Source organism: Alternaria alternata (genome assembly GCF_001642055.1).
Source record: "Alternaria alternata strain SRC1lrK2f unplaced genomic scaffold CC77scaffold_36, whole genome shotgun sequence".
Taxonomy (NCBI): domain Eukaryota; kingdom Fungi; phylum Ascomycota; class Dothideomycetes; order Pleosporales; family Pleosporaceae; genus Alternaria; species Alternaria alternata.
In genome coordinates, this window is record NW_017306225.1 from 48,944 (window position 1) to 75,441 (window position 26,498).

General features: G+C 52.1%; 9 protein-coding genes across 9 annotated transcripts; 4 read left to right on the forward strand and 5 right to left on the reverse strand.

Moving 5' to 3' along the window:
* Positions 1 to 755: 755 nt before the first annotated feature.
* On the forward strand, positions 756 to 5,260 carry CC77DRAFT_949719 (P-type ATPase; the record flags this gene model as incomplete). The annotated part of the gene is made up of 2 exons (XM_018535274.1): positions 756 to 4,657; positions 4,714 to 5,260. 2 exons carry the CDS (start codon positions 756 to 758, stop codon positions 5,258 to 5,260), a joined length of 4,449 nt encoding a protein of 1,482 aa, XP_018379348.1.
* A 1,135-nt stretch (positions 5,261 to 6,395) lies between these two features.
* CC77DRAFT_949816 (HET-domain-containing protein) lies at positions 6,396 to 6,935 on the forward strand (the record flags this gene model as incomplete). Its single annotated transcript, XM_018535280.1, has 1 exon — positions 6,396 to 6,935. A coding segment is annotated over one exon (540 nt), but the record flags the coding sequence as incomplete, so codon positions are not given.
* A 1,466-nt stretch (positions 6,936 to 8,401) lies between these two features.
* Positions 8,402 to 10,943, reverse strand: CC77DRAFT_1026173 (alpha/beta-hydrolase). Its single transcript, XM_018526207.1, has one exon. The coding sequence runs from the start codon at positions 10,463 to 10,465 to the stop codon at positions 8,753 to 8,755; it is 1,713 nt and encodes a 570-aa protein (XP_018379350.1). The 5' UTR covers positions 10,466 to 10,943; the 3' UTR covers positions 8,402 to 8,752.
* On the reverse strand, positions 10,740 to 12,422 carry CC77DRAFT_581343 (hypothetical protein). The gene has a single exon (XM_018532344.1). It carries the CDS (start codon positions 12,300 to 12,302, stop codon positions 11,184 to 11,186), a length of 1,119 nt encoding a protein of 372 aa, XP_018379351.1. The 5' UTR covers positions 12,303 to 12,422; the 3' UTR covers positions 10,740 to 11,183.
* A 357-nt stretch (positions 12,423 to 12,779) lies between these two features.
* On the reverse strand, positions 12,780 to 14,819 carry CC77DRAFT_1067389 (HET-domain-containing protein; the record flags this gene model as incomplete). The annotated part of the gene is made up of 2 exons (XM_018528989.1): positions 12,780 to 14,686; positions 14,741 to 14,819. 2 exons carry the CDS (start codon positions 14,817 to 14,819, stop codon positions 12,780 to 12,782), a joined length of 1,986 nt encoding a protein of 661 aa, XP_018379352.1.
* An 805-nt stretch (positions 14,820 to 15,624) lies between these two features.
* Positions 15,625 to 17,440, reverse strand: CC77DRAFT_581432 (thioredoxin-like protein). Its single transcript, XM_018532346.1, has 3 exons — positions 16,424 to 17,440; positions 16,128 to 16,363; positions 15,625 to 16,068 (listed from the first exon to the last, which is right to left on the reverse strand). Exons 1-3 carry the CDS (start codon positions 17,021 to 17,023, stop codon positions 16,053 to 16,055), a joined length of 852 nt encoding a protein of 283 aa, XP_018379353.1. The 5' UTR covers positions 17,024 to 17,440; the 3' UTR covers positions 15,625 to 16,052.
* A 2,697-nt stretch (positions 17,441 to 20,137) lies between these two features.
* On the reverse strand, positions 20,138 to 21,951 carry CC77DRAFT_581373 (heterotrimeric G protein beta subunit). Its single transcript, XM_018532345.1, has 5 exons — positions 21,619 to 21,951; positions 20,838 to 21,550; positions 20,687 to 20,776; positions 20,517 to 20,636; positions 20,138 to 20,353 (listed from the first exon to the last, which is right to left on the reverse strand). The coding sequence occupies exons 1-5, from the start codon at positions 21,731 to 21,733 to the stop codon at positions 20,336 to 20,338; spliced, it is 1,056 nt and encodes a 351-aa protein (XP_018379354.1). The 5' UTR covers positions 21,734 to 21,951; the 3' UTR covers positions 20,138 to 20,335.
* Positions 21,952 to 22,386: 435 nt separating this feature from the next.
* Positions 22,387 to 24,160, forward strand: CC77DRAFT_1026177 (Metallo-dependent hydrolase). Its single transcript, XM_018526208.1, has 5 exons — positions 22,387 to 22,511; positions 22,599 to 22,741; positions 22,962 to 23,021; positions 23,070 to 23,676; positions 23,730 to 24,160. The coding sequence occupies exons 1-5, from the start codon at positions 22,437 to 22,439 to the stop codon at positions 23,916 to 23,918; spliced, it is 1,074 nt and encodes a 357-aa protein (XP_018379355.1). The 5' UTR covers positions 22,387 to 22,436; the 3' UTR covers positions 23,919 to 24,160.
* A 1,068-nt stretch (positions 24,161 to 25,228) lies between these two features.
* Positions 25,229 to 26,426, forward strand: CC77DRAFT_1026179 (hypothetical protein). The gene is made up of 2 exons (XM_018526209.1): positions 25,229 to 25,936; positions 26,008 to 26,426. Exons 1-2 carry the CDS (start codon positions 25,271 to 25,273, stop codon positions 26,398 to 26,400), a joined length of 1,059 nt encoding a protein of 352 aa, XP_018379356.1. The 5' UTR covers positions 25,229 to 25,270; the 3' UTR covers positions 26,401 to 26,426.
* Positions 26,427 to 26,498: the final 72 nt, after the last annotated feature.

Here is a 26,498-nt window from a genome sequence, read left to right on the forward strand (position 1 = left end):
GCCGCTAGACCCGTGTGCTGCGGCAAGGCTGGGGATTTCCCCCAAGGCTAGAAGCTCACCATCTGTCGCTGCCCAAGGACAACAATCGCACACGACGTATAGGGGAATGACTGGATACCATGTCGCATGCGCCCGATGCATCGAATGCTGGGATTGGAGGTAGCGGAAGTGGAGGTGGGGATGCGAGTGGAGGAGGGAACGTCGGGGGAGGAATAAGAAGGCGTCATTCCGCATCGCACGACGAAGACGATCTCGCACCGACGACACGAAGCGCAGCACAAGGCGCAAACACAAACACACCGTATGCGATTGAGAATACCAGAGACGAGCCACGCTCCAGGACTTCAGCCGTAGAAAATGCGGCGCGACCGAGCATTGCGCGCCTTACCACCGACGAGTCACCGCGAGTACGGTTCTCGACTGACGTCGAACGCAATGCACATAGCAAGGATGAGAGCACACGAGCTGGGAGAGGCGCCGGCGAAAAGCAGAAGCCTGGGATACCGGATCTGACGGTGAATACGCGCGAAGTTTCTCCTCAAGATCTGGCTCTGGCGCAGGCTGAAGCTGAAGCTTCATCCTCACGCTCCCCACGCAATGCCGTCAATCGATCACCGCTGTCGCCGACGTCGAGGAACCGCGGATACTCGCTCCGCAGCGCGCTGTTCCGGAAGAACGTTCACGATACGACAAAGGAGGAGGATACACATATCGAGTTGGAAGAAGGGATTGGAAGATCGCAATCGCAGGCTAGAATGGGACATCACGCAGAAGTCACTAGCGGCTATGCTTCGTCGCCCAAGAGCGGAGATGCCGTCATCACCGTCACGCCCGAGCATTTGGATTATGCGAGTTCAGCCTCGGATATCTCGAATAAGAAGCCGGGAGAAGGGCCAATCGCGCTTCCGGCCTATGCCTCGTGGAAGAACCGCAAGACGGCGAGTCGGAGAGCGAACTTGGTCAGGGAGATGAAGGATGTGGCAGAACAAGCTCGCAAATTCATCTTCAGGATAAAGGATGTGCCGCCTAGCAAGGACGGCCGGCACATCGCTCTCGACCCTACTCGCCCTTCGACCGAACCTCTCGTCGACGAACGCACTTCCCAACCCTACACTAGCAACTGGATCCGATCCACCCGCTACTCGGCATGGAACTTTATCCCGCGGCAGTTGGTCGCGCAGTTTTCCAAACTGGCAAACTTTTATTTCTTGGTGATTTCGATTCTGCAAATGATACCCGGGCTGAGTACTACGGGCCAGTTTACGACGATTGTTCCGTTGCTGTTTTTTGTTACGTTGAGTATTGCAAAGGAAGGGTATGATGATTTGAGACGGTGGAGAGCGGACCAGGAGGAGAATAAGAGAGAAGCAAAGGTCCTGAGAGCGAGTCGTGCTTCCAATGTCGCTGCTGCTGTTGGTGGGGTGAAAGGCCACTCCGTGGATGGTGGCAGTGTTGTTTCACCAGAGTCCGAGGGGTTGCGCTGGGAGACGATCAAGTGGCAGGATATCAACGTTGGAGATGTCATCAAGCTTGAGAGAAACGACGCTGCGCCTGCTGATCTGGCACTTCTACATACCAATGGGGAGAACAATGTCGCGTTTGTTGAGACAATGGCGCTGGATGGGGAGACGAATCTGAAAAGCAAGCAGACGACGGCTTCGATTTCCAAGACGATTATAGACCAGGAAGACGTCCTGAGAACCGATGCCGAGTTCGTTGTCGAGGATCCCAACCGCGACTTGTACAGCTTCGAAGGACGCGTCATGGTCGACGGGAAGCAAGCGCCACTTACACTCAGCGAGATCATCTTCCGAGGTAGCATCTTGCGGAACACACCAGATGCGATTGGCATGGTCATTTACTCTGGAGAAGAATGTCGCATCCGCATGAACTCGAACAAGAACCCTAGAATCAAAGCGCCAGCACTCCAAGGCCTGGTCAACCGCATCGTCATCCTCATCGTCGTCTTCGTCATCGCTTTGTCAATCTTCAATGCCGTGGCCTACAAGATCTGGCAGAGGAACGAAGACGACATGTGGTATCTACGTGGCTCCTCTGTCGCATTCTTCCCCAGCTTCACCTCCTTTATCATCATGTTCAACACCATGATTCCTTTGTCTCTCTACGTGAGTCTGGAAATCGTCAAGTTGGCGCAAATGTTCTTTTTACATACGGATATCGACATGTACGATCCCGTCTCCGATACGCCGTGTGAACCGCGCACGTCGACCATCAACGAGGAGTTGGGCCAGATTAGCTATATCTTCTCGGACAAGACGGGCACGCTGACGGATAACTCGATGAAGTTCCGTAAGTTGAGTGTAGCGGGCGTGAGCTGGTTGCATGATGCAGACTTGAAGGAAGAGGGGAAGAAGAAGTTGATCCACAAGACGAGGAAGAAGGGGAAGCAGCCCGTGAAAAACAGGAAGAGCGTGAGATCCGCCAAGGATGTAGCGGGCGAGGAGCCCGTCGTTGAAACAGTCGAGCAGTTGGAAAGTCCTGGGGAAGGCGGCCCGTCGAATTGGCGATCGAGCGCGAAACCGGGAAAGACATCCCGCGAGCTGCGTACACAGGATATGCTGAGGTATATCCAGAGGAAACCTCATACGCCGTTCTCGAAGAAAGCGAGGATGTTCCTTCTTTCCCTGGCCTTGTGTCACACTTGTCTGCCTGAGATTCAGGAGGATGGTAAGACACACTTCATGGCTTCCTCTCCAGACGAACTCGCCCTCGTACAAGCAGCACAGGACATGGGCTTCCTACTCATCAACCGCGACGTTCACACCATCACCCTCAAGATTATGCCGACGGGACCCGATGGCGAGTCAGTCTCAGAGGTCTACGAGATACTAGACGTTATCGAGTTCTCAAGCAAACGAAAGCGCATGTCGATCGTTCTCCGCTTCCCAGATGGCCGCATATGCATCATCTGTAAGGGCGCAGATTCCATCGTCATGCAGCGGTTGAAGCTAGCTACGCTCGCGAACAAGAAGATGGTTGAGATTGAGCGGCGGGCTAATATCCGGAAGAGCATGGAGGCTCAGCATGCGATTGCGCGTATGAGCGAACATGCTGAGCGGCGGAGTAGTGTGGCTGGTCGTCTGAGTAGCGTTGGTGGCCGAAGGAGTATGACGCTCAGTCAGGCTGCGAGGGCTAGTTTGAATCTGGGCCGCCCGTCTTTCGCTCCCAGTGTGGGCAGAGGAGGTTCCGTGTCAGCGAGAGATGAAGTGGATCAGTGGCTACGCGAGCGTGAGAATGACCGCATGGACATGTCGTCTCTCGATGAAGATACGCCGTACCAGACACCGACACACACACCCCGCCAATCAGGTCTGGACCGCTTCAGCATGGCCTTTTCATCAGCACGCAGCTCGATGCAGATTGGCTGGGAAGACATGGAAGCCATGGTCGACGAAGGCATTGCGGGCGACGACACCGCGGTCATCGAACGCTGTCTCCAGCACATCAACGAGTTTGCCACAGAAGGTCTGCGAACCCTGCTCTACGGCTACCGCTTCCTCCACGAATCCGAGTACCAGTCCTGGAAAAAAGGGTACCTCAACGCAACAACCAGTCTCGTGGACCGGACGCGACTCATCGAAGAAGCAGGTGATGAGATCGAACAAGACCTCGATCTATGTGCCGCTACCGCTATCGAGGATAAACTGCAGCAGGGCGTACCGGAGGCGATTGACAAGCTGCGCAGGGCCAAGATCAAAATGTGGATGCTAACAGGCGACAAGCGAGAAACCGCCATCAACATTGGCTACTCGTGCCGGCTCATCAAAGAATTCAGCACCGTCACCGTTCTCGACCACGAAACCGGACTCGTCGAACAAGCCATCAGCTCCGCCATAACGGCCATGACAGCCGGCACCGTCGCCCACTCCGTCGTAGTCGTAGACGGCCAAACGCTTTCCAAAATCACAGACAACGACCTGCTCGACACGCTGTTCCACGAACTCGCCATCCTCGCCGACTCGGTCATTTGCTGTCGCGCGTCCCCTAGCCAAAAAGCCCAACTCGTAAAGTCGATCCGCAAACGCGTCAGGAAATCAATCACCCTCGCCATCGGCGACGGCGCAAACGACATCGCCATGATACAAGAAGCCCACGTCGGTATCGGCATCACGGGCAAAGAAGGTCTCCAAGCAGCCCGCACTTCAGACTACAGCATCGCGCAGTTTAGGTTCCTCGTTAAGCTCCTGCTGGTGCATGGCAGGTGGAATTATATCCGCACGTGCAAGTATACCGTCGGCACGTTCTGGAAGGAATTACTCTTCTACCTCACGCAGGCGCTGTTTCAAATGAAGGTCGGGTATACGGGTACTAGTCTGTATGAGTCATGGTCGTTGAGTATGTTCAATACCCTGTTCACTAGTTTACCCGTCATCTTCATGGGCGTGTTTGAAAAGGATTTGAGCGCGAGTACGCTGTTGGCGGTGCCAGAGTTGTATACGATTGGGCAGCGCAACGGTGGTTTCAACTTTCGCGTTTATTTGGCGTGGATGTTCATGGCGAGTGCAGAGGCCATGGTGGTTTATTACGTCATGTTGGGGTTGTATGGGGATGCGTTGTGGACGGAGGATAACTCCATCTTTGCTCTTGGGAGTATTACGTATACGGCAGCGGTGTGGTTGATTGCGTTGAAGATGCAGTATGTATCCCCCCGTTCCCCCAAGGAGGACTCGGTTTGCTAACATATCCCCACAGGTTCATAGAAACGCACTCCAAGACTGCGACCAACGCCATCGCTCTCATCCTGTCGATTGGCGGCTGGTTCCTCTGGAACATTATCCTCTCATCGCTGTACAACCCCGAAAACAAGATCTACTACGTCCGCGACACTTTCTTGCGTGGTTTCGGCGCGAGTTGGTCGTGGTGGCTTGCTCTCGTGCTCATCCTCTTGGGTGTCATGGTATTTGAGTTGGCGGTCAAGAGCGGCATGGCGGCGTGGTGGACGAGCGATGAGGATGTCTTCCAGGCTCTGGAGAAGGATCCGGGGGTTAAGCGCAGGTTTGAGGAGGCAGCAGCCGGGGAGCTGCAGCAGGGCTGGGATAGGGAGAAGGGGAAGGGTGCGAAGGTGGGAAGTGAGGCTGGGCTGAGTGAGGTGGAGAGGGAGAATGAGGAGAGGAGGAGGGAAGGAGAGATCAAGGATTTGATTCGGAATCGGGTGGAGGATGTTGGTGCTGGGCCGCAGGATGGTGGTGATGTCAATAGGATATTGAGTCGCGGGTTTGGGGATGTGAAGACGACGTAGTTGGAAGGAGAGGTGCATTTTCTCTTCGATGTCCTTGTGTCTTCTTTGATGGAACAATGAACTTACGCGACCCTTTGTCTTCACCTCTCGTGCTTCATGGCTCGTGGTCTTTGCTGTGAAAGATGCGGATTTGTACTTTGTCAGTGCATTTTTGTAAGGGTATCGTGAATGAATCATATATAAGCCATGCTTGTGCTAAAGTACGTGAGATGGTGGCGAGGACCACATATACGGAAGGAAGTCTGCCAATGCTAGTCACGTGACAGCTCATGCGCCGTGTCGAAGCTGTCTGCAAAGAAGCTGGAATTTACTCAAGTTCACTGCTGAGACGTGCTGTATTCTTGAAGCGTCTGCCTTACGGTCGGATACTGTCTCTATCAGGTATAGCGAGTACCTCAAGGGTGTAGTTTAGCGTCGGATAGCACACGCCGACCACGAGTCACCCCACCCAGCCTGTCCTGCAGCTTACTCAATCAGCTATCCACTACTACCTGACGTCCACAGCATCGTGTGCTGCATATCTGCTCTGCACATTCCACGCGACTTTCGCATCCCTTTTAGCCTTCCTACTCGACGAGGATGACTGCTCCGCACCAGAATACGACCGCTTTGGGGGGTCAATGCGATGTGGCCAAAGACGCCCCAGATTCCGTCGAGGAAGATCAACTGCTTGATGATTTGCAAGAGGTCTCTTATCCGAAGGGGTCAGTACCACTTCATCGGCTTTGCAAACGATGTCAGCGAATGTTCGATGCGTTGACGGAAGTATATGCGTGGCTTGACGAAACTCCGTCTCCAGAAAGGCGTGATTTTGATCCCACGGGTAGGGAGCTCGAGCCGTGCATGCTGGGAGAGTTAGCGAAATATCGAAAGTCTTGTCATTTCTGCGAAATTGTATGTTCAGGGATGGAAGACTTCGATAACACAGTATCACAAGATCTTGTCACGTTTCGACTTTGGGAATCCAGAGGTTATGAAGCCCTGCTGTATATGGATGTATTGTTGAACGGCGACCCCGGAAGCTTGCAGATCATATGCATCAAGTCGTTCACTTGTGAGCTATGTCCTTTTGCATCCAAATGCCTGAGCTGACGTAGGTATTGGATCCTCAGACGACGAATTCGATGTTCCATTCATGGCACAGCACGTTCCACGTCAATCAAAGGACAACTTAGTCCAAATTCGAAGATGGCTTGATACCTGCCGTTCAAAGCACGATCGGTGTAACAATTGGTGTTCAAGACTTGGAACGAAAGGTCGGCGACCGACAAGGGTTCTCGAGCTCAGCGACAATGCCGTCAGATTGCGGTGCAACCTGCAAGCCATCGATAGTTTTGAATACCTGGCTCTTAGTCATATGTGGGGTACCAATCCTTCACAACAGCTTCGACTGACGGCTTCAACGTTGCAGGAGTTTGAGAAGATCATACCACTAGAATTATTGCCAAGTATCTTCGCCGAAGCCATCCAAATCACCCGTCATCTCGGCTTTAGGTACTTGTGGATTGATTCGCTTTGCATCATACAAGACTCCAAACATGATTGGACAGCGGAGGCGAATTTGATGTCTGCAGTATACAACAACGCTGTTTGTACGATTGCAGTCCTGTTCCCACCTCAAGTCGCCTTCAGCTCTACTCAATTTCGGGATGATCCCCGACATTTAACACCTTGCATCATTCGCCAACCCATTCGAGTAGAAGCAGGCATATGTGTCTTTCCTTACGAATTCTTGAAATCGTCAGCGTTGACACAAAAGGATTGGCCCCTATCCTCAAGAGCATGGACCCTTCAAGAACATATTTTGAGTCCACGTACCATCTTCTATGGGCATCGCACACTCAAGTGGGAATGTGTAGAGATATTTTGTGACGAGTTGGCTGGTACCATAGGGGATCATACGACAGGGAATCTTGATTACATGACACAAAAGGAACTCTTATCTACGCGACCCATTGACGATCCAGGCGAGACATCCGAGAAAGTAGACCAGGTCAAAATATTCTCCGACACCCTTTGGAGGTGGGTGGTATTGATACAGGAGTATAGGAGAAGAGACCTCACGCAGGCAAGTGATAGGATCATGGCCTTTTCTGGAATAGCACAAGCTTTTCAAGCCGAACACGGCCTGACCTATCTAGCTGGAATCTGGAAGGAACATCTGCCGCGCTCGCTGCTGTGGCATATCTTCCACTCAGAAAACAGACCAGAACCCTTTTCTCTGATACCCTGGGAGCCACCATTGAAGTCTGCACCAACATGGTCACTGTTCGCAGGACCTATCTACTCGAATCGGGACGACATGCTCTACCAAGACCTGAGCCTCCTTGCGAATCGCATCCTATTTACGGCGAGGCTTGTGCAATTCAGGTGGTTGAAAGCGCCTGTCAATCACATCCCTTCAATGGCGTTTCATGACTTCGAAGGGTTACAAATCACACTCGAACTCATGACGATGAATGTTTCATTCTCATTGAGAGATCCGCCCCCTAAGAACCAACTCTACAAGGTTCGCTGCAAAAGCACAGAAGTGGGATTAGCTTCCCTGCTCAAAGTCAAAGAAGAGTTCGTGAAGGTCTCGTGTCATTTTGACGATTTCAGACATTTCGAACGACCTCCTGTTGGAGTTCACATTGCCCTTATCGAGGAGGGATGGTCCAATGACCGTAATGAGTACTGCTTCCAAGGACTATTCATAGAACCTGGAGCAGAAAAGGACACGTGGAAGCGAGTCGGCTACTGCGAAGGAAATGCTTGGCCTGATAGCTCACGTTGTAGCGAGCTCAACTTGGAGTTAGCTGCAGAGGAAACTGTTCCAAGCACTAGCACTCCTATATCGGGCGGAGAGTCCATGTTTTTGCGTATCGAAGGAGCGAAGATGGAGACCGTTACTTTGGTGTGAGTGTTCCCCAGTGACTGCGCTCACGTCACCAAGTCACCAAAGTTCAATAACATCTTCTCCATCAACATGGGTACGCGGGTGTGAAGATTTCGTAGTTGGCTGTAAAAAGGCCCTTCTCTTGTGGGAATTCTGAGTTGCTCATTCTTCTCGTGGACGATATTGTGAGCCTACGTATATATACGAAGCAGCTCTTTTTCAATGAGCTTTGCTTAGTAAACGAATAAAGTGTGCCTACCTTCAAAGTGTTATGGAGCTGGGCTGAGTAGAAACGGAGACGCCTACTCTGGTCAGAGAATCCCTCTCTCTTGTCAATTCGTAGTTCGCAACAACTTCTGGAGTGATCCCGGGCGCTGGTGAGCTTACCGAGGGTTTCATGGAGGAAATTCTTTTGGAAAGGTGAAAAGCAAGGATTACGTCTAGCTCATGCGGAAGTGCAAAGTTATGTACGAACAGGGGGGACATGGCTACATGACCATTGCCGGAGCTAAGAAAAGTAGAATAGAATACAGGTTGAAGAATGCATACAGCGGCCAGGCAAGATGCCATGAAGCTCAGTTAGAAAACAGACAGACTGATCTAGCGTCTATCGCTCAGTAGTGTAGCGCAAAGTTCCTTGCCTGCTTCTTCCCCTTCTTCCACGCGGTACTCTCACTCGTCCCATTAACCTTCTTCGCCAACTCCACATCAAACTCCGTAACGACACCCTTTCCAACCGGCTTGCCGAGGTTATCGCTCATCGGCCTGACAACGTCGCACCTCAGTGCCTGCGCAGGGCTCATGCGCTCCATCTTCGTGTTGTTCGTCTGTATGAAGAGCCTTTCGCGCGAATCGGCACCAGTGTACGGCTTCCACTCAGCAGCACGGTTAGCGCGGTCAGTGTTGGGGTCAAGGTTGCGGATGAAGCTGGTCCAGTAGCTGCGCACTTGCTTGATGATGGGCGCGTTGGTGGTGAAGTAGCTAGGTGGTTCACCGCCGTCGGTGCGGTTTACGCCCCAGAAAGCGTATGCGTTGACGGTGTGCCAAGCGCCATAGCCGGCTGCCTCGTCGGCTGGGTCCTGTACAGCATACTTGTAGTTGTACGTGGGTACGTCGTCGCGTGCGATCGCGTTCTGGATGTTGCGGGTTGGGCAGTGAGTTCCGATATCACCGATGGCGTCAGCAGCGTGGCGCCAGTGGAGTCCCTTGCCGGGGAATGAAGGCTTCGCGGGCTTCATGTAGAGATCATCGATGATCGAGATGGAAGAGTTGCTCAAGCTTGGGTCTTGGTTGGCTACCCATTTGACTGCATCGGCTGTAGTGTTGAGATCTTCTGGCGCGTTGTACTTGGTGCCTTCTTGAGCGCAGGTGCCCATGATCGTCGGTACCTTTGCGTACTTGCCCTGGTCGAAGAGGTTCACAAGCGAGTCGGTGTAGAGGTCGCCATCGATGTTGGGGTTGAACCAGCAGTTGGAAGAACGAATAGCTGACTCGTTCAACGCACGTAGACAGGAGAGGCCGTCCGTCGCATTGGCGCAACCCTTGTCTTCGAGCAAGCACTGGTATTGTTCCTCGCCCAATTCCGGAGTGCGCATCGTGACCCAGCCACCCGACTCCATAATACCGCCAGCAAACAGCTTCTTGCCCGTGTTGGCTGCCATCATGAGCGCAACAGACGATCCACCAGCACTGACTCCGTCAAGAACAACATGGTCTGGGTCACCACCGAACTGGTCGATGTGCTCCTTGACCCACTCGAGAAGCTTGATCTGGTCGCGCAGCCCAGCGTTGACATCGCCACCTCCTGCTTTGACCGCTTCGCTGCTGAGGAAGCCGTACAAGCCGACGCGGTAGCTGAATTGAACAAAGACGACCTGGCCATCTGCTACGATCTCAGTGGGATCCCAGTTCGCGCTAGACTGCGACGAGAAGCCACCTCCTTGGAAGAACACCACAACTGGTAGCTTCGAGTCGACGCGGGCCTTGGAAGGCGCATACACGCTCAGGTAAAGACAGTCTTCAGCAATGGTGAAGCGGTCGTTGGTTCCGGAAACAGTCCAATCGTCAGGACGGCTGGGTGGGCATGTTGCACCGTGTCTAGTGGCGTTGATGAAACCGGAGACGATAGGGTCTTGCGGTGCTGCAAATCGGCGCTCGCCAGTAGGTGGTGCACCATACTGGATGCCTTTCCAAGCAGAAACACCAAGCTCTGAGTCGACGACGGCTCCCTGATACTTTGCGTAGCCAACATCGACGAGAGTGTTGACGGCGTGCGCTACCGAAGAGAAGCCCGCTCCGGCGGCGAGTAATTGTTGAAAATGCTTCATCTTCAAGATGAGTATTGATCAGACAGAAATGAATGTGGACGAGCGGTGCTCTAAGAAAGAATGGATAGGTGCGCAAAGGCACGAAAACTGAAGAAAACGAATGTAGGAACGATTGACTGGTGCATCGTTTTTTCCCTACCTATATTGGCCATATAAACCTACCCCTCCGGATCTCCATGGAAGCGTTCGAAACATATTAAGCCCGTTATAGCTGGGTTATCATATACATGTTGCGTTCGGTCCGCACGCTGAATGAGCGTGGAAATTGTGCGTCAATGTTTCTGCGTTGTTCAAAGTCGGGCCGTTGAGCAATACGGCCATTGAGCTGTTTCACGGTGGCATGGCAGGGCGGATAGGACCCAACCTAACTCGAAGCAGAAAGACGCCATGACTCTCAGGGTCTTTGCCTGACGACCGATCATGTTCGTCCGCAAATCACGGCCTCCGCTCCGCTAGGAGACGGTTTGAGATGGAATGTTGATGCATTGATGCGAAGGAGCGAACGCGCGGGGAGGTTGACAACCACGCCAAACATGGTTATGTAAGCAATCTAAGAGATTGCGAGGACTGCCAAGCTGCACCTAACTCATGTGTCACTTTACAATCTCATTCACGGAATTAAGAAACCTATCGAATACCGGAGTATTCACATCGTGTTCCGCCCATGATGCAGCCCTAACACCAGATCTTCGGATTGCGAGAGTCCGACATGGACGCCTTAGCCATGTCTTGAGCGCTGAAACCTGTCCGTAATATATACCTGTCCAAATCGCGACTGCAAATCGTAGGTTACGTTGCGTTCATGCCACCACCCATATCGTGCGGTAGTGAACCGACACCAGAATGGGTAACCTCCGGCGAGGAAGTGTTCTCGATATACGCGTTGAGTGTACTCAGCATAACATCCGGATGTATACCCCAGAGGTCTCCAGTCTCTATTACGCGCGTCGGCTCTACCCTCGTCAGGTGTCGCAGGTGTGTCATTCCATGTCTTCGACTTCTTGGCGAATTTAGAACGCCGATGCCTGTCGCGCATAGGGTCTGGCCGAGCTTTGACGTACGGAGCCATGTCGTTGTAGAAGTGTGCGTCGACCAAGGCAAACAGGGTGCGAATACTTTTGGCGTAACGTTTCGGTAGACTTGGACGTTCGATCTTGATCCATTCGACAAGGCTTCTGACCTCGTCGAACTCCCAGGTCGTCCATAAAGAGAACAGGCCTCGAAGCTTTCGTTTGAGGCTTCTCCTCACTCCATACAGTTTCCGAATCTCGATGTAGAGCTGTAACCGAAGGAAGGCACGGAGTATACGATGATGATCGACTTTGGACAAGGTGTCGGCACCGTAACGACGATGGTCTCCGGAGGCATATCGAACTGCAGCATTGCCTATCGTTATCTTGGCGAATTGATCCGTCAAGGTCTCCGCATCGACCAAGTATTTTTGATACTTGCGGAGAACAACGACAGCCTGGCTGGAGCTATCTGCGGACACGTGTGGGTTTTCATCGACGAGGTTGCTTGCGAGAAACTCTGCTAGCTCATGTGAGCATAACTTGTTCGTGTGCGCTGATAGTAGAGCTGTAGTAGTCAGGATTTGCTGAAGCTGACCAGCGAGATTGTTGTATCGCTTGACTGCCCTAAACTGCGTATTGAAGTTGCAGCGCACTACCTCTCTGACTTCCGGGTATTCAAGAAGTGTGTTATAGGCTTCGAAATGCCCGTCGATAATGAGCAGTTCCAGAATATAGCATCGTAGCTCAGTCGGTAAATCGAGCATTAGATGCAGGCCATCATCAGTCGCATTGTCGGATCCAGGTGTCACTATTGGAAGCGGCATGGCACAAGAATTTGAGATGTTGTCCTCGTTAGTAATCCTCGTGAGTATCTGGGTGCGCTGAAGCTAATGGAGATTCGCGCGAGAATCCTTTTGTGGGTGTGTTGAGAAAAGATAGGTAAGCTTGTGTGTGGTTATATACTCGACCGCAGTGGCACCTCCTTTGGTAGCGAGGATCGAGCCACCCATCGTTTCCGTATTTCAGATGATGCCCACACGAGTACGTATTCCCGAATGAGAAAGAAGTTGGTGGTATCGGGTACATAACCAGGTTATGCAGGGGCTTAGAGGTATCCAAGTAGCACACGCAAGGCAACGGTAGCGAAGCTAGGGTAATATAGCCTTCCAGTCAAACTTTAGGTACAACTGTTGGCTCCCATGCGCCCCTTGTCGTCCTCAACCCTCAAATTACGTATTCTGCCTGTGAATGTCCATTATTCCCTTGCTCATCTATTCATTACATACATCTCTCGGCAAAGGCTATGCCAGGGTAATCAATGCATGCTGCCACTTGCTCGACACCACACTCAACTTCCTCCACCTCTTCGCGACCTCCGCGATATTCTCCCCACTAACATGCACATCAACCACATTGATCCTAAGCTTCCACACTCCAACCCTCCTCCACGTTCCTTTTTTACTTCCAGGCACCAACATCAACCCAGCCAGCCGTCGCTGAACGTTATTTTTACCCGCTGTCCTCACAACCTGGAACTCCGCCATCAACGCATAGATTGCGTTTCGAGGCGGCGAAGGACGACCAGCCGGATCATCAGGATAGTACTCCAAGACTGGTTCCCAACGAAAACTGCTTCCGGAAGAACTAGCAGTATGTTGCTGCAGCCATCGCATCTGTGCCGCCAGATCAGCTGGCCAATCCGCTTTGACAGGTAAAACCAACGCCGCAATCGTGATTTGCAGGCCAGAAAAGTCAAACAGACTACCGTCTGGTACACGATCTTTCGCCAGTCCCGCAAACCTAAACCCTTTGACTTCTGCCCAGAAGACATCGTCCCAGCACACGAGCTTCGGGTCGCTATAACCCTTACACCGCACCGCCAGCTCGTCATCTCCAAATAGGAAGTACAGTTGGTAGTACCTCCATATCGGAACCGAGAACCACGACCAGCTCGGTAACTCTGGTTGTACAACCTTCTCTCCAATCTCAGTCGTCCACACCGAGCTCGGTAGCTCACCATTCGGCAACCCATTCTCGCGACGAACAAGCGGTGCCATTTTCTTGTCAACATACCAGAGCAGTGCAATGGGAAGAATTTCCCACCACAAGCCCGCTAGGTAGGTCAGTTGGCCCAAATTGGAAAACGCACGCGCTACACCCGCAAAAGCAATGATTCTATCTTTCCCAAAAGACAGTTTGCGAGACCGATATTCATCAACTAGATTCTGCCAATCCATCATAAAAGACAGAACCGCAGGTTCACTCAGACTGCCTCTCTTCTTCCCCAGTACACCACTCATCTCATGTATAGTGTCTGGAAAATACCGTGATTTTCCTCTATCCTTGCCACGCTTGGGATCTTGAGGCGTCGTCGTATGCGTTTCCGCAACGGAACCGAGTAATTCATCATAAAACCCTTCTGAACACTGCCACATGAGATTCTTGTGTCCAAGCAGCAAAGTCCGGGGTGCCAAGAGGTACTCTTGAAACGTCCATGCTCGGTTGAAAAGAGGCCATGTGCGTTGGACGAGCCAGTCTTGGGCTTTCTCCTCGGGTGCGTAGTCCCGTCGGAGAGAGGACTTTGTATGTTCGACGTATATGCCAGGTGTTTGCGAAGATGGAGCGCGGAAGATACATGGGTTCCAAACGCGCGGATCGTCGCGTTGGCGTGGTTTGTCGGTGGCGTGGGGTGGGAAGAGGAAGGCGAGATTTGCCGTGGCGTTTCCGTATACAATGGCCATGCGACGGGCTTCGTAGGCCCAGTCTTCCGGTGAGTCTTGGATGATGGTCAGACTGTCTATCCAAAGGTACTTGTATCCGAGCGCAAGAGTGACGCGGACCGCTTCTTTGTACACGTCCGAGGCCTCGAACTTTGTGCGTGGAATCTCCTTTTGGAAGTCTTTGATGTTGGACTGCAGGAGGCGGAGTTGTTGCGTGTGATTAGTTCCCCACATGTAGCTCAAGACGAGGTAGTCGAAGCGTTCGTTCTGCATGTTGCAACGGAGGCGGATGCTAGAGTTTGTTATTTCGAGGACTCGCGTTGGTCGTTGCTGAGGAGTGTTGATTGTGCTGCTGTGAAATCTTTTACAGCTTGTGTGGCTTCCAACACAGGTTTGTAGCCATTGTTTGGCTAGTTCAATGTTGTCGCTTGCGAGAAGCGGTGCTTCTTTCGCGGCAATGTGGCTGTCAAATGCTCCTATGTCGGCATCTACTCTCAATCATCAGCCCATGAAAGCACGGAAAACATAACTCCCAAACTCACTGTTGTAAGTCTGAAGTCTGAATGTGGCAAAGGATCTTCCTCCCTCTGCACTCTTCGTTTTTCCCTTGTCCAGAACCATCCTGACTAAGATATCTGTCCCTTTTTGCGTTTCCAGGCAGAAGTACACACCCGCGTCGCCCGTAGGACGTATACCCATTTCAGCCGCACGCTGTAACTTTGCAAACACCATCTTACAAAAATGGCAAGATAGCGCTGATTGTGAAAGTTGAGCGACAGTAGATAAGCTCAAGGTAGGCCACGATGGAGGGGGTTGACCACGGGGTCTCTGCAACCAGTCTAGAGCACTGCACTCCTTTGATACCTTGCGACATCGTTCGCATAAAACGTGGAGAGGAACCGACGTCTTGCGTGTTGGTGATGGGGTCGGAGAAGGACCGGATGAGGATGCTTTCCCGTGAGCGGAATCGCGGCGGAACGACGACATAAACGAGGGCATAATTATATACTTGGAAAAGGAAAAATGTGATAAAATACAGCAAACCCATCATATTCTAATGGGTACTTATACGCAGTTGCCTCCATCTTCAATGAGGTATGATCGCCCCAGGAGCATACCGAGGGGGTGGGCGCTTACTAGACGCCCGTTGAGCGAGCCGCTCGTGTGGCACAGCAACGTGCCCACTTCTGCCTCTGCATCCTACATGGGCAAATTTGAGCTGAAGAATATCCGAAAATGGCCATCTAAACATGAGGGACTAACAAGGTAGCAAGGGTAGCAGAGAAAGTCTGGTAACCAGGGATGAAGAAAGAGACATACAAAAGATGGAGTTAGATACAAATACTAGATGAATCAAACATCAACAAGCAAAAAAGCAACTGACGAGAGCAATATTAAAACCGTCGAGAAGTAAAAAAAAAAAACTCGGAAATCTAACATCATATTGGGTATCTATCAACACCCTTTCGTCGCAAAGCACAGTCTTCTCATAACCAAGAAAGCCCTGCGGCCACAACCCAATCTAATCCAAAACGCCAATCACGGCCATGCATATAAACAATACCGCGTCGCTAAATATATAATCAGGACATAAAAGAGATGAGGTTCATCGCTGCAACAAGCTGCGCGAACATGCTTCCGTCATCCCGGAGTGAGATGAAGGCAGGGGCCGAGGCGAGCATTGTTGTACCGTGCTGAAACTACCAGGGTCGGAGAGGGTTTGGTGCGACCCGATGACATAGTAACGCCGATGTTTCACCGAAGTGAACCGTGAGGAGAGACCGCGAAATGGGTATCACGGTTGTGAGGTAGGTAGGTAGGTGGTAGTGAGATGGCGAAGTCTGAATATCATGTTCAGAGGATGCGACGTCTAGAGAATGTTAGTAAGTCTGCGCATGCTTGGCTGCAGATGGGGAGGGGGGAACTCACTGTCTAAACACCGTCTCGAGCGCAACCGCACTCAACTCGCTATCATCCGGCAGCGCATCAACGAGCGGAATGATATCCGCAAACTTCTCGCCGCCTTTGTATGCTAGCACGGCAGGTACACCCGTGTCCTCAATCTCAGCGTCGTCGTTGTGCATCTTGACGAAGCGGACGGTGTCGTTGCGCTTAGCTACATCCCGCATTACGGACTCGAAGCTTTGGGATACAAGTGCGTCGGGCTGGAAGGGTTGTTAGTATATGTTTTGTTGGGATGGGGATAGAGTAGGGTGACAACATACGTCAGAGTTGTAGATGAAGACGACAACCACAGTCCCAGACGCCGTCTTATCAACAGCATCCAAATACCCCTCTCCATCAACAAGCGGCATGCCGCCATATATCCTCCTACTCGGACTGTTCGTCCTCGACCGTATCCTCTCGCCAACATTCTGTAGCTCACGTAGTCTTGCCTCACGCCACTGCCTCATGAAGCCCTCATCCATATCATCCTCGCTCCCCGACGAAGCGCTCTTCTCATCCCGATACGCACTAACATTATACTGCGCAGGCTGCGCCGCACTCTTGCTCTTCCACGTGAACCGCCTCGCTTGTTTCTTGGCCTGCTCAAACGCCTGCGCATCAGCAATGACACCTTTGGGACCGGTGTTTGCTTCCGAGCGGAGGTTCGGCATGTAGTAGTTTGCCCTCATGTCGGCTGGGATGTCGAGTTCGTCGTCTGTATCGACTTTTTCGAGGTAGTCGTTTGCGCGGCCCGGAGATTCAGGGTCGCTGATGTCAGAGTCGTTGTCAATGTCCTCTGGGTGTGGGTTGCGGTCGCCGAGGTCTTCGTTTCTGCGGATAAGGTCGTTGAATTCGTCTTGTGCGGCGGTAGTCGTCATGACGAAAGAGAAAAAAGAAGCGGGACCCGACGATGGGATGCCCGGCTGATATAGGTTCGTATGTGTGGAGAAGGGGAGTGTCAGCTGTAAAGGCGTCTGTGTCCGGTGACGCGTTGGGTAGGGTGCAAAAAAAGGATAGGGAGTCGTTGCGTTGCAAGGTTCACGGTGGTTCGGGTTTGGGGTCGGTGTCGTGTCGGTCTGTCTGGGATGATGGGTATCCAACTAGCGGGCAGGGCTTGGCGCGTGGGCTTGCAGGGCTATTTTCGTGGGTTTCAGGCTCGCAATTGGCTGTGCGTGGTGAGGGCGCCTGGAGATTGGTGAGAGGAGGCCTCGACGACGACAACGTGCGTTACGTGGATAACGTGGTCGATGCGGTGCGGTGGGTAGGGATGCGCTTGGTTGTGCCTGTTTTAGGGCTTAGGGCTGATGCTGACCGGTACTACTCGTGATGCACTCGAGGCCGGTATAGGTTAGCATCCATGTTCGATTGGCGATGGGGCAGAGGCATGTCGGCCTCATGAAACAGGATGCTCGACTTCGAAACACGCTCGCCCGTCCTACACCGCCCAATCGAGGCGCTGCGGGTGGCGCGCCATGGCGTCCTAGGCCTGTCCGCCGCTGAAACACCATGCCGAACTATCTTGCTACACGCCTCGTTCGATACGTTGACATGTCGCAGCACCAAATTGCCCTGTCCTCGCCTTGCGTGTTTTAAGGCTACACCTCACGGCAACTGCGCATATCGGTCGATGCAACTGGCTTTGGCTGTTTCAATCTTCTCGAGGCAGCAGCTGTCATGCAACACCTGAGTTTAAAGGGGCCGAGGGACGTCTTTGCTTTCGGTCTTGTTTGATATTCTCGTCCCGGCCATATCCCTGATCAGAGTCTCCCGGTCGCATCGTATGCGAAGGATTCCTTCCATGATCGCTTCTAGAAGCATTAATCATGATGTGTGTTTTTTTATTCTCCGATTGACTCCTGCATCGGCTGAGGCGCTTCCATTGCTTGCTTTGCGAATTCAGGGTCCAGCAGCCATGCACTGCAGCCTAAGATTGGGGGCGCTCATAGCTGAGGCACGTTAATGCCACAGTCCCACAGAGAGGCGATGCTCCAGTTCATCGAATCTCCGTTCCAAAATAGAATGGCAATAGCTGAGGCATGTTAATGCCAGCCAGAAAGCATTGAATCTCCCCTTTGAAGAACAGACGTTTGCATGGCCACGTGCTGCAAAATACGATCCGTGGGACATGGCTCCTGCGTCTCCTGAAATGAAGCAGAAGCGTGCTCGGCCATCACTTCGGCTCAAACGAAGATCCTCACCCGCCTCGCGATGAACGTTAACAGACGGTCACGTCACTGTTATCACAACAAGCTCCAAGCGCCAGTGCCTTCACCGCTCTGCTCTGCCCTGTCACGACGCTCTCGGAGTGACATCCGAGTTGACCCATTGATGTCCCCAGGTCATCCCTGATCTTGCGCATCCCGGTAAGTATAGCATAACGGTATGCCCACGCCACTAGATTCGCGAACGGCGTATATCCCAGAAGAGATAATCAGCTTGGTGCTGTTAATGCCTCGCACAGAATGCCGCGGGCCTGGGCTGGATTCGCCAAAACAAAGTGTTACGGCTGAGAGCGCGGCATGATGGTTGCGACGAGGTCTAGAAGCGCAGCATTGAGAGGAAGTCCCGTGTTCTCATTCTACATTGGCTTGCTGGGTTTGTTAGGCTCGAAAGGACTGAATAGATATACGTGGAGATGGCATTCCTACCGCCCGCCTAACCTGAGCCACAAATGACAACACCAATTGTTACTGCACAAAGCGCCACATAAGATTGGAACGCTCGCGACAAGGCCTAGAATTTCGGAACGTTGAGCGTAATTCTTTCTTTGCCAGAATGACCTGATCGGAGCGCCCGAGATGTCCAAGGTGTATCTAGGTCGTCTTCGTCCCACAATAGGTTCCAGATTCGGAGTGAAAAGGTGTGCACAAGGTGAATAGGCATCATTACTACATATCTCCACGCCAACTCAATCTACACCCACAGCAGACATGAGACTTCACCACCTCTCCGGCTCCCTCATCCACCCAACACATCGCAAAATATATCAACATGCGACGCACCCAACAGTGACAGTCACAACCAGGTCTACAAGTCCGGAACGTTGAGGCGTATTTCCTTCTTCTCTCAGCCGATCTGGACACGGCGTCCTTGTCTGCTGGAACCGACCTGGCCAGCGCTCAAGCGCTCGAGACGTTGCAAGGTTCCTTGGGACTAATCCTAGTGGGAAAGAGGAAAACAAAGGATAATGACAAGTCATCACAATAATGTCATGCAAAAGCCGTTCTCGTCCACAAAACTTCGAAACAGGTGTATGGTAAACGTCCGACACTGTTATGAAAGCACCTGCTGAGATCGTTCAGCGCACACACAGGCAAAGACCGTTGAAGCACTCAAATCAAACCATTCGTAGAAACACCATGTCACAACATCACACCACAGCAACCTAGTCCGCTTCGTAAATTTTAAAAGAGGTTGTATTGATAATAGAGAGAACCTCGCCGACTACCCTTCAAAACTCCCATCTCATCCTCGCACAAGTCCCATCGAAATCGTACACACAGAATCTCCATCCCCCCACCCAGAGCGCCAAAGGCCATTATCCATCTTTCATCCAACATGCACATCTAAACTTTCCTCGCCTCAGTCTAGCATAACATCGCCCCCCACTTCCATCCATATCCTTCCCACAGGTCCAACGGAGAAGAAAACCGGGTTGCTTTTGAGGCAAACATAACAACGCAAAGGAAAAACACACAAACACACACGTACACACATGTGAAATGGGACACGGGTTTGAAAGTGAGATATCGTGCTTGCTACTGCAGTTACATTCCCCGTCACCAGCCCGGACATGATATATAAAAGAAAACAAGAGCTTTCGTGGTTAGAAAGAACAAGAAGAGGAATAGATCAAGTGGTATGAAAGGAAAGCCGCACAAAACAAAGACATTTGACCGGGCGCCTGAGACATCAGTAGGCAACCGCAACCGTAGCCACATCGATGCCGTCCCTTTCCAACATCCAACAGAACGTGTGAGTATTATATTCTTTAAAAAGGTGAGGCAGCGCTCCGATTTCTCTCCTGACTGATGAGATGCAGCAAGGGGTATGGTATTGCCAGGAGGTTGGGAGATCGCTGTCGTAGGTGTAGGTGTAGTTTGCCAATATTACAGGGAGTGATAGGGCGCACACGTTCGGATTGGCGTCGTTACATGGCGTCGTAGTTGTAAGAGTAAGGCTGACGGCACTTATGCCCAGATGCGCAGCTATTGAAAAGTTAGCCGTCTGCGAAATGCAGTGTAGGAGGATAGAAACAAAGGCCGCGGTAGAGTGTATCCATATTGTTTTCAAACACCAATTTGAAAACCAGTATTCTTGTGGAAAGATCCACCGCATAGATCGAAGAAGAGAGAGGAAATCACCACGTACCATCGAGTCCCATGAACCAGTGCACAGACTGAGCGCGTCGTTGCTGACACCGAGACAACTGACGCGGTTGTCGTGTCCTTGCAATGTGCCTACGCGTTCGCCGCGAAGTACGTCCCAAACCTGGATACTGTTAGCTTGAGGAATAGGTAGACATAGCGCTGTATGCTTACCTTGCACTCAAAGTCGTCGTAACCTGCGAACAGCAGTCTTCCGGAAACGGAAAAGGCCACGGATGTAATACCACAAACTGGCTCGGGAATCTATCGTCGCACACATTAGTAATCCAAATATCTGATGTATCCAGGATGTCACTGTGCGTACCTGGTATGACGCAAGCTCGCGGTCGGCGCGGATATCGAACAGACGGCAAGAAGCGTCATCGGAACCGGTACCGAAGGCGTTACCGTTGGGGAAGAATTGAATAGCATTGATGTCGGAGTCGTGCGCGGCAAAGGTCTGCACGCACTTCTGCTGTCTGATGTCCCACAGCTTGGCGAAAGCGTCGCAAGCACCAGAGACGAATTGGTTGTGGTCGAGCGGGTTGATGCTCAAGCTCATTACGTCGCCGAGATGGTCGGCGAATTCGTGTACCTTGGAGCCGGTCTCGAGATCCCATAGCACACAGGTCATGTCACCCGACGATGTGAGGATGCGCTTGTCGGAGATGAATCTGCAGCAACTGAGGTAGCCCGAGTGGCCAGACAGCTCGCGCGCCACGCGTGTTGGGCCTTCCCGAGCGGACAGGTTGTAGATGGAGCAGATGTTATCGAGACCACCGCAGGCCACGTAGTTGCCAGACGGCGAGTAGGCGCATGTCATGACCCATGATGAGCGCAGGGGGATGGCGTGGACCTTGTTCGTCGTGTAAGCGTCCCAGATGATGAGCTTTCCGTCCTGCGAAGCGGAAACGAGATGTCTGCGGTCGGTCGACCAGTGCATGGCGTAGATCTTGGCAAGATGGCCCTTGAGGGTGCGCTTCGTCTTCATGGTGAGGCGCGGCAGCGCCTCGACACGGTCTCTGGCGACATCGCGAACTGCGCATCGTGTTAGCCGTCTACGTGGTGTGGTTGCGGTGTGGCAGCCCAGCGGAAAAAGAACATACGGGTGGTGTCAGCCAGCTCATCCTTCTTGCGCTTTATCCTGTCCTTGAGCGCCTCAGCGTCGCGTCGGGCGAGCTGGATCTTTTGCTGGATGGTTTCTTGGTTCATATCGGCCATGTATCCAGGTGGTGCCGGGTGGTGAGGTGCAGGTCGCGAGAGGCGCGAGACGGCGAGGCAGGCGAATCCAGGGGCCTCCTAGGGAGCGCGACAGCCGGGTGGACGAGGGAACGGCGGGAGAAGCGACCGACAAGCAGCAATGGCGAGAAAGGCGCGCAGAGCAGATGCAATTGCTTGCGCAACGAGAACAGCGGCAGGCAAACGGTCGTGGGGGCTTGAGGATGGAAGGGTTGCTTGCGAGTGCTCTGGAGATGAGTGAGGTACAGGAGCGGCCCGGGGTGAGCTTAGCTTGGTCTAGCCGAGCGCTGGAGATCAAGGGCCTTCCTCCGGCAGAGAATGCAACACGCACACACACGAAATGTGCGTGACGTATACTTTTGGAATATTACAATGTAGATAGAATGCTAAACGCCTGGGATGCTTCGTGGCCACGTCAATGTCTGCACAATGGAACGCGACGCCGGCGAGTGCTGTCGTTGCTCCTCCTGACGAAGAAGGCGCGTTCTGCAATCTCCTGCAGCGCACCTCCTCCTTTGGGGCTGCCGAGCCACGGACGAATCAGCGGCGAGGAGCCCCAATGACCCGCGTCCGCCGCTATACCGCGAATGCCTCATGTCCTGGCCCGCCCAAAAGTCTATTCATCGTTCCATTATCGCTTCGAGAACCGTCGCCCACGCCACCAATACCGCTGTGCACCTTCGTCATGGCTGCACAGCCCAGCACAACTGCACGCCTGCCCGTCGACGCCCTCTTCACCAAGGGACTGCCTAAGATTGAGGTACTGCTCCAGCCTCCTTGGTTCCGAGTCAAAGCGCCAAGCGACGCTCAGACTTCCGTTCGCTGCATTGCTAATCCCGCGACTCAGCTTCATGCCCACTTGACCGGCAGCATCAGTCGCCAGTGCCTGCACGACATATGGCAGACAAAGAAGGTGCGCCATCCTGCCTTCGACCTGCAAGATCCTCTGGTAGCTATTCCCACGGGAAAGGTCGACTATGATATCAAAATGTAGGCCTAGCTTGATTTGATCTGCCTTGCCTGTTTGCCGGAATTTGTCGCTGTAACACCGGCGTGCCGTTGGGGAAGACGATCCAGCACTTTACCCTGGAAGCGAGGTCGTAACCAATATTCTCCTGACAAATGGTGACTGGTCGCATCCCGCTTGTCGTCTCAAACCACCAGCCCACCAACGTGGAAGACATTAGCAGACGTCTGACAGCTACGTTAGGTTCTTCCCGCTGTTTTCCTCGTACATATACCGCCTTTGCAGCGATTTGCCCAGTGTCCAGTACGTGTAGACCAAACGTCTATGGCGAGCTGTGGTTGATCGACTCAGGTATTCAACCAAAGCTGTGCTGCAAGACTTCCAAAATGACGGTGTCGTCTATGTTGAGCTTCGAACAACTCCAAGAGCAATTCCTGCAGAGAATGTAACCAAGGAAGATTACGTCAAGACCATTTTGGATATACTAAAGGCTCACAACGACGATGCTAACAACACGATGCGAGCTTTCCTCATACTGTCCATCGACCGCCGCAACACCGTCATAGAGGCAGAAGAGGTGATTGATCTTGCCATCAAGTATCAGTCTGCCGGGGTCGTCGGTGTTGACCTCTGCGGCGACCCAGCGAAAGGTGACGTGCGCATTTTCGGCGACAGCTTCGCGCGAGCAAAGGCTGCAGGACTGAAGATCACGCTGCACTTTGCCGAGAGCGAGCCTTCGTCTTCAGACTTGGAGCTGCAGACGCTTCTATCATGGCAGCCCGACAGAATAGGTCACGTTATACATGTCAAAGAAGAGTTTCGAAAGACTATCGAACAGCATGATATCGGTGTTGAGCTGTGCCTCAGCTGTAATGTGCATGCTAAGATGATCACGGGTACTTACTCGGACCATCACTTTGGAATGTGGCGGCAATCCAGTGTTCCGGTCGCACTGAGCGTATGTGCTGCTCCGGAAAGTGTAACGTCCTGGTGATGACTGACGCATTGCAGACTGACGATGTTGGTGTTTTTTGCAGTCCGCTCTCGCAAGAGTACTATCTTGCAGCGCAGCACTTTGACTTGAGTCGTAACGACATGAGATTACTTTGCGAGCGCGCAATCGATTCAATCTTTACCGGTCCGGATGAACATGCCCGTCTCAAGCAGATCTACGCGACTTGGGACGGATGGGTGTTGTGAATCAACGCTGAAGCGACGAACAGTCACCCTGAAATTTCTGTCCAGTCAAAATGACCCCAATATGACGGAAAGTATCCTGCCACGTCCTATCCTAGAGTCATCGTTGAGTACAAGATCTTGCATTACAGCTTCCTTCCCTCCATCTTACAATTTCTCTTTCGTAGATATCATTACGCAGACACCGATCGATCAAAGTCAATCTACACAGCTTAGCTGCATAACGAATCTTACACAGCCTACCCACGTCTACTGCTCTTTTCCCATTTACCGTTCCATATCTCCAGTGCCATCAAGAACGCCCGGAGCTTCAGCATGTCTGTGACTTCATTCGCCAGCTCCATCCTTACGATCTTGCTCATCATTTCTCTAATCCCAGGGAGCACCGCCCAAAGCTCCTCGCAAGTGGCCTCCGCAGCCTCTCAAACTAGCTCACAGGCCTCTCAATCCGCTCCCTATAGCTCTTCTCAAGCTTCTTCACAAGCGCTTTCTCCGACGTCCTCAGAGACCCTGTCTCTTGGCTTGAGGTATGACAATTCATGCGGACCCGAGTTTAGAGACATGATATCGTGGGCGATCGACGGTGCTATACAGATGGCTATAGAAACTGTTAAAGATATGACAGATCACGAACATGATCCTGCGTTCTGGGAACTATATGGTCCCCGGGCGGTACAAAATCTGACTTCAATCCGTAGCGCATTCGAACAAGTTGCTCATGGCCCGTGGACTATCGAGGCCTCATGCAACATCGATGATCAAGATCCAGCATGCAGCGATCCATTCATGTACGGAGGCATTGGGGATATGATCACGGAAGGACAAGCAGCGAAACGTGATGAAAGCCAGACCTTCTCAGCGAAACTTACGTTTTGTAAAGACTTCTTTACTTTGCCACCGTTAGACCACCGCATTCAGCTGGGCGTCAGTAGTGACGGTCCATATCTTGGCACTCGATACGATCTGGGGTATTACCATGACAACCAAGGCAAGTCGTTCAGTAAGGTCAGCGATACATATGTGCTAACGAATCAGCCACTACCCTTCTCCGCTCGCTGTTCCGCTACTTACCGGTAACAGAAGGCCTCAACCGGCCGATTTCGGACCTCTGGGTCCTTTTACGGCAGATTGCTGGAGATACAACGTGGTCAGCATGTTACGGCATATATTGTGCCAAGGTACTGGCTCGTCTCAACGACCCTTCCATTGACTGGGCGTCAGTAAATGGTATGTTCAATGCTCGGCGTTGTGATAATTCCGCCGCCCTAACCATTGTAGCGGACAACTACGCTCTATATGCACTTTCGAAGTATGTCGCGCCGCGTATTAGGGGTAACTTCACGTTTCTGCCGGAGATGAAGGATTATCTGAATGTATGGAAAGTATTTGCTGTACCCCAAGGCGCAGCAAACGATGCACCGGCCGTCGTGTACGACCTCTACGGTAAACCTACATTTTCTCAGACCTACTACAACGCAACTCGATTACAGAGTTCCACTGGGACTTTCGATCCCAATAACATTCTAGACATCAATTGGAAAGCAGACATATCCCATACTCCATTCCTCAAGAATATAGACACCTACCCTTCGACATACAGTAGCGAACTGGCTCGGTGGGAGAGCGAGTTCACTCCGGCATTTCAAGACTCGCTCGTCAATATCGATGCAACGTACAACCATACCTGTTTCGGTGACACTACCAGTTCACATCCCGAAGCCAACTACTTTGACGGATACGAAGCTCTCGATTTCGCCAGGACCTTTTGCGAAGACATCGTGGCTCACCGCGAAGAAGGAAATGACCTGCCATCAACTGTACGCGCTGCGCTATGGACGAAGAACTTTACTAGGCAATATACACTGAAGAAGACTAATCCTGGTATGCATTTAGGTTTCGCCGTGACTGGTGATCCTGCTTCCTACATCGAATCTCGAAACGCCGACTGGCTGTTCGAGGGGCCTGACATATCCGCGAACGTTGACCACTGTGTTTTAACCTACAAAGATATAATCAGCCATGTAAGTGAGATGTTATAGACTAACTACTCTTCGCTTTTCGAAAGGTACGAGCGTTGCTAACGTCCAAAAAGTGCGATACCGACTCGACCAAAAGAAAAGGCGGCTCTCTCAAATTAAACGATATAATCTACGGCGTCCACACCATCCCAAGCAATCGAGAAAGTAGTGACCCCTGGATAACAGACTACTCGTCTCTAGGCGAACTCGAATGCGCAGACTACAACATCACGAGCTACTGGCGTGTAGCGTCTTTTAACGAGAAGTTGCGGGCGGAGAGTCATAGCCTTCTTGCCCCGCCCATCGCCATCACCGATGCGGATCGATTGAGCAAGCTGTGTACGTGTTGGTACTCTGAGCATCCTCTCACTGCGGATATGTTTTGCAAGGATCCAGCTGGCTCGTGTGAGGAATTGGCGAGGAATGATAAGAGAGTGGCAGCTGGTTGGAAGGAGTTTGTTTGTTGATCGTGAAGGCTAGAGTATATGTAGGGTAGATTGCTAAGTTTGACTAGTGTTTTGTAGTAGGGTGAAATGCTAGACGTGTATCACATCACTTTCCCAAG